The sequence below is a fragment of the Eutrigla gurnardus genome, assembly GCF_963514095.1.
Source record: "Eutrigla gurnardus genome assembly, chromosome: 8".
In the NCBI taxonomy this organism is placed as follows: domain Eukaryota; kingdom Metazoa; phylum Chordata; class Actinopteri; order Perciformes; family Triglidae; genus Eutrigla; species Eutrigla gurnardus.
This window is the reverse complement of record NC_139922.1, coordinates 24,281,847-24,294,568: the sequence shown is the minus strand read 5'-3', so window position 1 is coordinate 24,294,568 and position 12,722 is coordinate 24,281,847. Positions and strand designations below refer to the sequence as shown.

General features: G+C 48.1%; 1 protein-coding gene across 4 annotated transcripts; it reads left to right on the top strand.

The window, feature by feature from the left end:
- Positions 1-317: 317 nt before the first annotated feature.
- ccdc120a (coiled-coil domain containing 120a) lies at positions 318-12,361 on the top strand. 4 transcript variants are annotated; one of them, XR_014597565.1, is made up of 13 exons: positions 318-694; positions 4,008-4,154; positions 5,338-5,470; positions 6,363-6,490; positions 6,638-6,751; positions 7,197-7,320; positions 7,453-7,509; positions 7,601-7,700; positions 8,437-9,194; positions 9,263-9,682; positions 9,792-10,032; positions 10,111-10,361; positions 10,515-12,361. XR_014597565.1 is itself a non-coding variant. In XM_084014924.1 (12 exons), exons 2-12 carry the CDS (start codon positions 4,107-4,109, stop codon positions 10,190-10,192), a joined length of 2,205 nt encoding a protein of 734 aa, XP_083871050.1. In that variant the 5' UTR covers positions 318-685; positions 4,008-4,106; the 3' UTR covers positions 10,193-12,361. The 4 variants fall into 4 exon arrangements, 3 of the variants coding, with proteins under 3 accessions (XP_083871050.1, XP_083871049.1, XP_083871051.1); XM_084014924.1 differs by having other exon boundaries at positions 318-685; positions 10,111-12,361; XM_084014923.1 differs by having other exon boundaries at positions 10,111-12,361.
- The last annotated feature ends 361 nt before the right edge of the window (positions 12,362-12,722 follow it).

The window sequence follows — 12,722 nt, the reverse complement described above, 5'->3', positions numbered from 1 at the left end:
AGGGGATGCTTTAGGGGGCGGGGCTTACCTGCTGATTGACAGGACTCTACCACGCTACCAATGCTGTGGTTTCCGTTCATTACACCAGAGTCCGCCTGTTGTTTATGAAGGAAGTCCATCTTAAACTCGTCCGTTTGATTATTTTTTTAATTAAACGTTGTAAATGTTAATTTCACCAAATATCTGAATGTTTTCATCGATAATGAGAAACAGACTGAGTTATTTTCGTTCCAGTAGTCTTAAATCCCTCTCATGAAGCGCGTCTGTGCTTGCATGAACGTGCGCGTGCCTGTGACGTTGTGAACGCGCGTCGCGGAGCTTCATTCAGCGAGAACACGGAGACGCTGCTGTATCGATGAGGAGGAGGAGGAGACGGAAGATGAAGAGCAGGGATCCTTCACCTGATCAGATCATCGACCCGCGATGATCGATCGGTGGCTGCGGCCGCACTGATCGGCTCTTTTGATCCCTGAGCGGCTGCACGAGGTGACAATCAACTTAATCGATCAAATGAATCGATCACACCTGATGTGAGACGTCGCGGCGTGGAGCGCAAGCCGCAGCGGGAGACAATCAGCTGACCGGAGGGGTCTGGACTCTGGACAAGATTCTGGATCATGAGACCAACGAGCTGAAGGATCGATCCCGGCCGGAAGTGAAGCGTCAGCGGAGCGAGACAGCTCAGGTGAGCCAGGTAGGAGACCCTTCACGATCACAGCCCACCAGACTCCATGTAAAAGTTGATGGTTTAAAGGTTCCTCCGCTGCAACAGGAAGCCACCGAGAACAAAGAGCCTCCGAACTCAAGAGCGGCTCTTTGATCCGGTGATCAATGTGATCAATGTGGTCAGTAAACAAACCGCTTCAATCGACCCGCGGGGCTGCTGGTCACTGCTGATGTCACAGGATTTAATTTGAGATGGTCATGATGAAACAGTTCTGTTCGTCAACCGTGTTGTTATTATGGGATGTCCCCACCCAGCGCCACGTGTGTGTGCGTGCGTGCGTGCGTGCGTGCGTATGCGCGCGCGCGCGAGAGAGAGAGAAAGAGAGAGAGAATGCAGAACTACATGGTACCCACCTGACCTGACTCGATGCCAAACACATCAACAAGACTCTGACTCTTCATCAAGACCTCATGGACCACCATAACGAACCGGCTGGTATAGTGTACAGGAACATCTGTGCCAACTATTATGGGCTTGAAGTCCTGAGTAGGACCAACCAGACCTACTGGTGGTGGACCAACACCAGAGGACCAACCAGACCTGCTAGTGGTGGACCAACACCAGAGGACCAACCAGACATGGTGGTGGTGGACCAACACCAGAGAACCAACCAGACCTGCTGGTGGTGGACCAACATCAGAGGACCAACCAGACATTGTGGTGGTGGACCAACACCAGAGGACCAACCAGACATGGTGGCGGTGGACCAACACCAGAGGACCAACCAGACCTACTCGTGGTGGACCAACATCATCAGGGCTGTGTGTGTGTGTGTGTGTGTGTGTGTTGTGTATGTGTGTGTCTGTGTGTGTGTGTGTGTGTGTGTGAATAACCCTGACTATCTCGTTACCATGGCACCCGTCAGTGAGCGACTTTGACAAGGACCAGACTGTGATGCTAGACCCCTGGGTCAGATCATCTCCAAAACTGCAGCTCTTGTGGGGTGTTCCTTTCCGATCTGCAGGGGTCAGGGCCTATCAAAAGTGGTCCAAAAAGTGGAAGGAAGTGGAAGGAAAACTGGTGAACCGGCGAAGGCTAGCCCATGTGGTCCGAACCAACAGACAAGCTACTAGAGCTCAAACTGCCGAAGAAGTTCATGCTGGTTCTGATAGAAAGGTTTTCCCTGATGGCAGTGGCCTCTTTCAGCAGGATAACACGCCACAAAGAAGAAATGGTTCAGGAATGGTCTGAGGGACACAACAATGAGTTTGAGGTGTTGACTTAGTCTCCAGATTACCCAGATCTCAGTCCAGTCCAGCATCTGTGGGATGTGCTGGACAAACTAGTCCGATCCATGGAGGCCCCACCTCGCAATTTACAGGAGTTAAAGGATCTGCTGCCAATGTCTTGGTGCCAGATACCTCAGCAGACTTTCAGAGGTCTAGTGGAGTCCAGGCCTTTATGGGTCAGGGCTGTTTTGTTGGCAAGAAGGGGGACCTACACAATATTAGGCAGTGGTCATAATGTTAACAGACTCCAGGAGGGTTCATGAGGGCCCATCCTCCTCTAGTGGGACCTGGTGTCACAGCCCAGCACTGTGCAGCTCCATTGGCATTCACCAGAGAACACCAGGACTGGCAGGTCCACCATTGGTCCCTGTTCTCTTCATGGATGAGAGTAGGTTCACACTGAGGCAGTGTGACAGTCTGTAAGAGTCTGGAGTCCGTTCTGCTGCTGGAACATCATCCAGCAGGACTTGTTGGTGGGTCAGTGATGGTCTGGGGAGGCAAATCCTTGGATGGTTACACAGACCTCCATGTCATAGCCAACGGTACCCGGGATTGTCAGACCGTGCAGTGGATCCTGGGTTCCTCCTGGTGCAGTGGGTCCTGGTTCCTCCTTGTTCAGTGGGTCCTGGGTTCCTCCTGGTGCAGTAGATCCTGATTCCTCCTGGTTCTGTGGGTCCTGGGTTCCTCCTGGTGCAGTGGGCCCTGGGTTCCTCCTGGTGCAGTGGGTCCTGGCTCCTCCTGGTTCAGTGGGTCCTTGGTTCTTCCTGGTTCAGTGGGTCCTGGGTTCCTCCTGGTGCAGTGGGTCCCGGTTCCTGCTGGTTCAGTGGGTCCTGGTTAAATGGGGCCTAGGTTTAGTTTATGTTTCACCTTCTTTCCTGATAAATCTGATATATTTTTCTCAGTCTCAGTTTGGCTTCAACACTACACTACCCATAACTCTTGGTGGCTGTTGCTATGGAGACATCTCCATCCCGAATAGTGACATCACAGTTTAGTACTCAGAACTGAGCACAGATCTACTGCACAACAACAGAGTCTGACGCTCTCTGATTGGACAGCAATGTACTCTGGGGCTTTTAGTTTGACTGTGACTCCGCCCACTCTGCTGTACCTGTGATGTCAGTGTGATGTCATCCACACAACATGCTGCATTTCAGAATGCCTCGCAGGTCGAAAGGTTATTGGCTGCTTGGCTGGTGCTCTCAGCCAATCAGATGCAAGTATTCAGAGTTGGGATTTTCTATGTTGTTGCCATGCAGAGCATCTCCTGACCTACATTCATCCTACACACACACACACAGACACACACACACACACACACACACACACACACACACACACTGTACCGCTCTCACTAGTTTTCTATTTTCATCGCTCATTTCCTTCTTCCTCTTTCCTTTTGGGCTCCGCTTCCTGTTCTCAGGGATGTCCAGCATGTTGTCCAGCAGTCGAGTCTCACCCTTGGGGATGTCTCACCCTCAAGGAAAGGCTCATCAGTTATCGGTTTAAAACTGAGACACTTAAAGAAAGCTAAAAGCTGTTGGTTAAAGTGGTGCGTTTCTTTCTTGAGATTACTCAACTTTAATTAATCACAATGTAAAAATCTTAGAGCCTTTATTTACATACGACCAATGAATTGCTCACGGACTTTGAACCCAAGTCTGTTGTCCAGTCCCAGGAGTGGGTCAGGTCTGTTGTCCGGTCCCAGGAGAGACTGTTATCTGGTCCCGGTAGTGGGTCAGGATTGTGTAGTGTTTTGTTTTATTTTATAAGGCCATAATGCCTTGTAATATAATTAAAATAATAATAATATTAAATCAAAATTATACAAATATGATTGTAATTTAAATCCTACAGTTTTATGTAGGTTATTATAACGGTAGAATAGAAGAGAACGCGTGTTGAGTGTTCGTAGAATTTGTTTCCACAGAAGAAACATCGGTGAATGTCAGAATCTTATGTAAATGGGGTTTAAGAAGAAATGTCTTCTTTAGAACGATTAGTGAATGAGGCCAATGTTTACACCTTTCGTCTTGTGTTGTGTTTATCAGGTCTAAGGTTCTGAAGACTGTGTGACCCCCACCTACAGGCCGACCTGGGAACTAAAGCTAACAGCTAACCAGTGACGCAGTTGGTCTTCAGGCTGTTGGATGGCCACAGGAGTGAACTACTGGAGCTCGTATGAACACAGTTACAAGGTGAGAGTGAGTGAGTGAGTGAGTGAGTGAGTGAGTGAGTGAGTGAGTGAGTGAGTACAACTAGGAGACTGTTGGAATAAGAGTGTTTGCTCCAAACTGCTGACACACCTGGAGACATCTAGCATAGCCTAGCACCCATCCACCAGACTCCATTCATAAAACCAGCATTTTAAAAGTAGTTAGCATAGCCTAGCACCAATCAACCAGACTCCATTCAGAAAACCAGCGTTTTAAAGTAGTTATCTTGTTGTCTTGCAGACAGACCTAACAAAGCATGACTTCACACTTTTTACTGATCACTATCCTTGAGTTATTTCAGTTCCTCCAGCTGTGGTAAACCAGCCCATGTGTATTCTTGCTAGATCCAGTGAATCCAGCTTGGTGAAATCCACCGAGCACCTCTGGATCATGTCATGTCCATGTCTGGGACATGTACAAGGGATTGAGGAGACCTGGGTTGCAGTTGAATAGTGAAAAAATTATACTAACTCCTATTCCTAACTCCTATTCCTTGACCTCTGGGGAAAACGTCACAGGGTCAAGGAAATTGGAAGGAGAACTCAAAAGGATTTAGGAAAAGTCAACCGCGGTGCTCAGAGAATCCGACCGGACTTTCAGTAAGCTACATCATTATAATGCGCCCGCTTATGATTGACAGCTGATGCTCGACACCGGTGATTGACGTGGGTCTGCGGTGGAGAAACTACAATGATGGACTACAAAAAGAGTGTCGTCCACTTCTCCTCATGTTGTTGGTTTTATAAGCAGCTCGTGCGGCACTTTAAACGTTGCCCTCGCAAGGCATTGTGGGGCGGCGTGATCTACTTTCCTTTCGTAAAGGAAGGTCTGTTGTATCCTAAAGGAGATCTGAAAGGATCATTGGAGCTCCTTTCCTTTGCATTTAGAGAATTCAAACGGCTGTTATCATGGCGGCCACTTATTTACTTCCAGGTCACTTCTTCCTTCCGAAGCAAAATAGACTATTTGACTGCAGCCCTGGTTTGGGTCTAAATGGTAAATGGTCCTCATTTATATAGCGCTTTTATCCAAAGCGCTTTACAATAATGACTGACATTCACCCATTCATGCACACATTCACACACCGACGGCGGAGTCAACCACGCAGGGCGACAGCCAATTATTTTGTTATTATTTTGTTGTTGTTTCTGTCTGTGTTTTGCAGGTGAGTGAGTGTGTGTGGGGTGGAGGTCAGGAGGGGGTCAGAGGTCAGGAGTGGAGCAGTGAGGAGGGAGGAGGCGGAGTCACATGGGACCCACAAGCCATGGAGGTCAAAGGTCAACTCATCTCAGCTCCTGGTGAGAACACACACACAAAGAACAACAACAGAGGGTGCAGTCGAATAGTCTTTTTTGCTTAGGGAGGTTCCTAACTGAAGAAGTGACCCGGAAGTAAACAAGTGGCCGCCATGATAAGAGCTGTTCGAATTCTCTAAATGCAAAGGAAAGGATCTCCAATGCTTCCTTTCAGAGCTCCTTTAGCATAGGATGCAACGGACCTTCCTATGCGAAAGGAAAGGAGATTACGCCGACCCACAATTCTTTGCGAGAGCAACATTTAAAGTGCCGCACACCTCGGCCGTTCATGAAAACAAACGATATGAGCATTTACATATTTAACAATGAGTTTCATGTAGACATATAGTAATTGGAATAGTGATAATAAATGTGTGGACAGTGATAATAATTGAATGTTTTTTTTTTGTTTATTTCAATCATATTACAAATGTTTGACAAAAACGAAACTAAAACCACAAATGAAACGTAAATAAAACAACGGTCAAACAGAAAGGAGGAGCTGCTGGACCTGAAGCCGGTCAGTGAACCAGCTGTTGATAAAACCAACATGTGGAGAAGTGGACGATGCGCTTTTTGTAGTCCGTTATTGTAGTTTCTCCAGCGCAGACGCACGTCAATCGCCGGTGCCGATCATCAGCTGTCAATCATCAGCGGCCGCGTTTTAATGACGTAGCTTAGTGAAAGTCCGGTCGGATTCTCTGAGCACCGCGGCCGTCTTTTCCTAAGTCCTTTTGCGTTCTCCTATCGCCTTTCCTTAACCCCGTGACGTTTTCCCCAGAGGTCAAGGAATAGGAGTTAGGAATAGGAGTTAGGACCTTATTTTTTGACTATTCGACTGCACCCAGAGTCAACTTCAACAACATCGTGTGTGTGTGTGTGTATGTATGTGTAGGCCCTTTCACCTGTCCAGACAGGAAGCAGAAGGAGCGAATGGCGGAGCTTCAGGAGAGGAGGCGGAGCCTGCAGGTGCTGCTGAGCACGCGACTGGCTGAGCTGAGATGCATCTGTCTGCAGGAAGCGGTGAGTGATGTCATAAAGTGGCTGACCTCATGTTGCTAATAGCTATTAATAAACACAGGACCTTCAGTCCACGACCTGTAGTGGGTCTGGCTCCAGCTGTAAGTCTCTTTAACATGATGTAATGCGAGGTGTGTTCTGATTGGCCAGGAGCTGACGGGGGCAGTGCCCATTGACTTTCCCTTGGAGGTGGGGGAGAAACCCCCCTGTGTCCGCCGCCGAGGTGGGACATCTCGCCAAAGAAACAGAAAGTGTCGAGCAGAGGTGAGTCGTGTGATCTGTGAGCACTGTTCATCACGTTGACCTTTGAACTCTGCTCAACATTCCGATGCTGCTGTGTGATGACCAGAGGATTAACCTCCGGGACACATCATCAACAAAATATTCTGCTTCAACCCATACTTCCGTATGACATCATACACCGTTAAAGGTGCATTATCAACGACGTGTGACCAGCTTCCTGTGGTTATCTGCTAACCTACCTGCCATCATAGTGTCCCCGTTTCAGAATAAACATGTAACGCACATGTGATGATGGAATGCTGCCCCCTGTCTGTGTGGAGGAGGCGGTACACGCCGCACCTTTAAGAGCCTCCGCTGCTTTACTGATTTACTGAATTAGTTCAGCTGGTGACATGTGACCCATAGACACAGATGATTGGTTGAGTCATGTTCATGTGTGTCTGTCTGTCTGTCTGTCTGTCGTCAGGACGAAGACACTCAGCGCTCAAAGCCCAAGAAAACATTATTCAGCGGAGCTCTCAGGAAACACAGCGACCCTGAACACAACACACACCACGGCAAGAGAACTGTACACAGAGGCTGTCACACAGGTAACACACACACACACACACACACACACACACACAGCTGGCAGTAGAAACCATTGTTTCAGGAAGACGAGGAAACCTGTTTCTTCCTGCCTTTATTTGTGTGTGTGTGTGTGTGTGTGTGTGTTTTTCCAGATGACACAGTGAGGTCTGAAAGCAGCTCCACATCAGACTCTACAGGACTTGATAACGGTAAGCCACTCAGTTAAAGGTTCCCCCCGCTGGCTGATGTTGGAAACACCTTGTATGAGACTTTATTTAAACTTTACTGTCTGTGTGTCAGATGAAGGCGTGTCTCAGTGTCGCCCCCCGCTGGCCTCTGCTGGTTCTCCAGTGGAAGTTTTTTACCAGAACAAAACCAGGAGGAACTCACTGCACAACAGGTACACACACACACACACACACACACACACACAGTGCGACATCATCTCCACCTGACATCATGTGATCCAACATGTGACCTCTATGTTAACACCTGGTTGAGAATGTCTACATAATGTGTGATAGATATTTGGTTTCTACCCTCTACTGGTTGGAACCTGATATTGACATGGAATTTAGCTATCAGCTGATCTGGAGTCAGGTCATAGTGAAACATAGCTGTTAGCCTTTCAATTAGTCTGTGAATTGCTAATGCTTTTCACATTGTACAGACCTTTACAGCACTTAACTTACCATATAATAGTCGGCATGCTAGTGGTTAGGACAAGTGACTAACTTTACTGCTAGTGATTAACATGATCAGCATTAGCACTTGTGATTAGTATTAGCACTAGTGATTTACATTAGCACTAGTGATTAGCATTAGCACCAGTGATTCACAATAGCAGTAGTGATTAGCATTAGCACTAGTGATTCGCATTAGTATTTAGCGTTTTCTTAATGTTATAGATGTGTTCACTGCACCTTTCAGAGCTCAGGGAATATAAGGTCCAAAATCCTACCTTGACCCGAGAGGATCAAGGACTTAGTCTGGTTTAAGTGGTCCTCTTGGTTTTTCTGGTCTGGTCTGGGGCCCAGGAACTCTGGAGACTCTCCAGTGACCTCTACAGACCAGGGTCACGTGACCATGCAGCAAGCTAGACCAGACCGTGGTCTCACCTGTCCCTCTCTCTTCAGGACGGACCACCCAGAGACTCTTCAGACCCACAACCCCCCTCCTCTCCCCCCTCATCCTCCCCCTCACTCTCAGGACTCCTCCTTCTCCTCCGCTCCCTCTGATCCAGGAGTAGCAGGCGAGGGCGGGGTCAGAGTTCACGCCACTCGTCACAGTAACAGTTCTGACAGCCTCCTCAATCGTACAGCCCCCCCAGAGGAGGAGGGGGGACCACAGCAAGCAGGATTGTGGGTAAATGGTCTGCTGGGGCCCAGAGGAACGAACACCGCTGGAGTGTTGAGGAGCTCCGAGACGCTGACAGACGGACAGACCAGGGTGAGGACCAATACCGGACTCGGTGAGGGGGGAGCGGCGGGGCGAGGAAGAGGAGGGGGGTGCAGCGAAGTCCTACTGGACTACATGTGGGGGAAACAGCAGCAGCTGCAGCGACAGCAGTCGCAGCCGAACAACGGGCAGCCAATCACATCACACAACCAGCTGCACTACAACGGCTACTCCTCCTCCCAGCATGGAGCCCCGCCCACCTACCGCAGTCACCACGGCGACCAGTGGCAAGTCAAAGTGACCCGCACCAAATCCTGCGGCCCCTTCCTCCCGCTGCAGCAGGGTCAGGCTGATAACAACAATCCCCCTCCGTCTGCTATTCAGCCAGACCCCCACCCCCACCTGCTGCCCCCCCGACCACCACAACTGCCCCCCACCCAGGACGCACAGCTGGAGCAGGCCACCAGGAGCCTCCACAAGGCTCTCGCCCTGGAAGGTAAGCAGCCACCATTTCCTGTTCTGTCACACATCTGAACACAGCTTGAGCTGATTCTACGTTAACAGGGAGTGATGTCACACATCATCATCATCACCATCACCATCATCATCATCATCATCATCATCACCATCATCATCATCACCACCATCATCATCATCACCACCATCATCATCGTCGTCGTCGTCGTCGTCACCACCATCATCATCATCATCGTCATCATCATCATCATCATCATCATCACCATCATCATCATCATCATCACCACCATCATCATCATCATCATCATCATCACTATCATCATCATCGTCGTCGTCGTCGTCATCACCACCACCACCACCACCATCATCATCGTCATCATCATCATCCCCATCATCATCATCATCATCATCATCATCATCACCACCACCATCATCATCATCATCATCGTCATCATCCACATCATCATCACCACCATCATCATCGTCATCATCACCATCATTATCATTGTCTGGTCTTCTATAAACAGAATGATCCTAATCATCTTTTCTCTCTTTGAAACCATAAGAACATTACATAACAGTCACAGATTAATGTCTTGTGTCATCTCATTGGCAGGCTTGAGGGACTGGTACCTGAGGAACACAATAGGCTCCACCCACCAAAACCAGGCCAATGAGAAGGTCAACACCAAGGTGAACGGGGGGGTCAAAAGTCAGGCTGGAGGGGGAGGAGCTCTGCACAGCAGACGGAGGACTCGTGGTGTCATCCATCAGTCCACCTATCAGATGGAGACGAGTAATCACAAAAAGATGCTGCCTCATTCAGCCACGTTCCACGGACAGCCGTTGCTTGGCAGGTAGGACCAACTCACCTGGACTGGTACAGGTCCAGCTGTAAGAACACCTGTACCTGACTATCTCTCCCTCTGTCTCAGGTCTGTGGACAGCTCTCTCTACCATGACTCCTTCCCTTCTCAGAAACAGGAAGACCAACCTTCACCTGGGACCCTGGTCTGAGTCTGATCCAACACCCCTGGAGAATCAGGAGTACCTGCAGTCAACCAGCAGCTCTCCACCTTAAACCCTGCCGACCGTGATGTCAAATGGAGGACGGTGATGTCACCGTCCTGTTGGACCTCAGGGTGGTGTCTCAGCTTTCCCTTCTCAGCCCCCAAAGGGTTTCTGGGTAAGAAGCTGTCACGTGAAACATTTCAAAGTGAAGTCTTTTTTTTACCTTTTCTACGTGACACTGCTCAGACAATCAGGAGTCACAGATGATCACCAGCTCTGTCCAATCGACCAGCAGAACCTTGATCCAGTGACCTGTGTGATCCCTCAGGGTAGACCAGACAGAAACCAGCAGGTGACACTCTTCAGGTATTCTTACAGTCTGGACTCGACGTCTCTGCACTAAGTTAACAAAGGACATGAGGACAGACATCTAGGCCTTCCTCTGTCCCTTCTGCCCGCAAAGAAGCAGGAACACCAGGAAAGCCAGATACACAAACACCAGTAATACCACCAGCACCAGTAACACCAGGAAGACCAGATGCACCAGTAACACCACCAGCACCAGTAACACCAAGAAGACCAGATGCACCAGTAACACCACCAGTAACACCAAGAAGACCAGATGCACCAGTAACACCACCAGCACCAGTAACACCAGGAAGACCAGATACACCAGCACCAGTAACAGTAACACCAGGGAAACCAGTAACACCAGTAATATTAAAATATCTCTTAATTTGTAAGGTTCGGTTCATGTTTGACACTAAACTGATTCACTTACACATTTTTATAGAATTATGATTATTACTCAAAAGCTGTCTATCAGAAGGTTAGCATCCATTAGCAGGTTAGCATCTATTAGCAGTGCTGCTCACGCTGAAAGCGTGGGTTGTGTGACAACCAATGAATGAGCAGGAACCAGCGTTCTGAACGAGGTCTGGTTCTGAACAAGGTCTGGTTCTGAATGAGGTCTGGTTCTGAATGAGGTCTGGTCCAGGTGTGAACAGAATCCAGATCCAGAGCCAGTCTGAGAGCAATAAGAGGACCAGGGAGTCCATATTGAGTTCTCATTGAACCTTTTCAACTTTTCAAGATGAAAATCATTTGCAGCGACAATCAGCGATGATGATGTCACAGTGCTGATTGATCGGTTTATTGATCGACTGCACTGAGCCTGTTTATATTATTGCTGAGTGAAACTCTTTTATACAAATGGCCATGAATGCAACATGAATGAAACGCAACTTTTTTAAAAGGTATGATGGCATCACAAAGACTTTATTGATCTATCAACACTTGTATTATTGAATATTGATGATTAATCAATAACATGTCTCTCCGTGTTGTGATGTGATTTAGTCTGTCCTGAGTTCACTTCTTTTAAAATGAGTCCTCTTCACTAAAACTAGTCCAACCTCCAGTTTCCTCCAGATAATCTGCCATTTAAAAGATGTAAAGTGACCAGTCAACAAACTTTACTAGTGGATTTACACTAGCCCCGCCCCCTCCTCAGGTCCTACCACAGGATTGGACGCTGCTGCTGTGACTTTCACATACGTGGTAAATGATAATCTGCTGCTGCTGATGTCTGATTGGCTGCACCAACTGTCGTGTGACTGCAGAAAGAGTCCCAGCATGCACTTCTTCTAACTCGCACCAAAGCAGATCAGAAACATGTAAATGCATCCAGTGACTATGGTGTGTTCAAGGACACAGGGAACTGTCAAACTTACTATCCAGTGTAATAACTGCAGAACTAGTATTTAATACTATCATACTCTGCAGTAGATACTCACCAGCCACCAGACTCTGTACAGATTTCTGAAGTATATTTATTCTTGTTCATGCTGGTGAGGAAGACAACATGGCCACCGTGTCCTCAGTGTCCCTGACGGGACTTGTTCAGAGTAGTACTAGTAGTACTCTGTTGTACCAGTATTGGTCCTGTTGTTCTCTGTCCCCCTTCAGGTCCAGGACCAGCTGTCTGTCAGTGTGACATCACAGCTGTCTCTGCTGCGTTGTGTTCAGGTGCACTCTGTACAGTCTGTTTCCCTTTTTTTTTTTTTTTACTTACTTACTGTAAAAAATTTCTATCTTTTTGGATTCTTGTCATTTGTACTTTGTACTGACACGTTGTAAACATGATGTTTTATAATAAAGATCTCTCTTCACTGAGCCCAGATATCTGCCTGTGATTAATAACCCATGTTTAAAGCCCTGTCGCTAATGGAGTGATGCTAACGGAGTGATGCAAACAGAGTGATGCTATCGGAGTGATGTTAACTGAGTGATGCGAACAGAGTGATGCTATCGGAGCAGGGTTGCCAACTCTCACGCTCCTGGCGTGACACTCACGCTTGCCGTGACAGCGTGAGACTGATCGTGAAAGCGTGAGTGTCGCGCCAGGAGAGTTGGCAACCCTGATCGGAGTGATAACTGAGTGATGCTATCGGAGTGATGTTAACAGAGTGATGCTATTGGAGTGATGTTAAATGAGTGATGCGAACAGAGTGATGCTATCGAAGTGATGTTCACT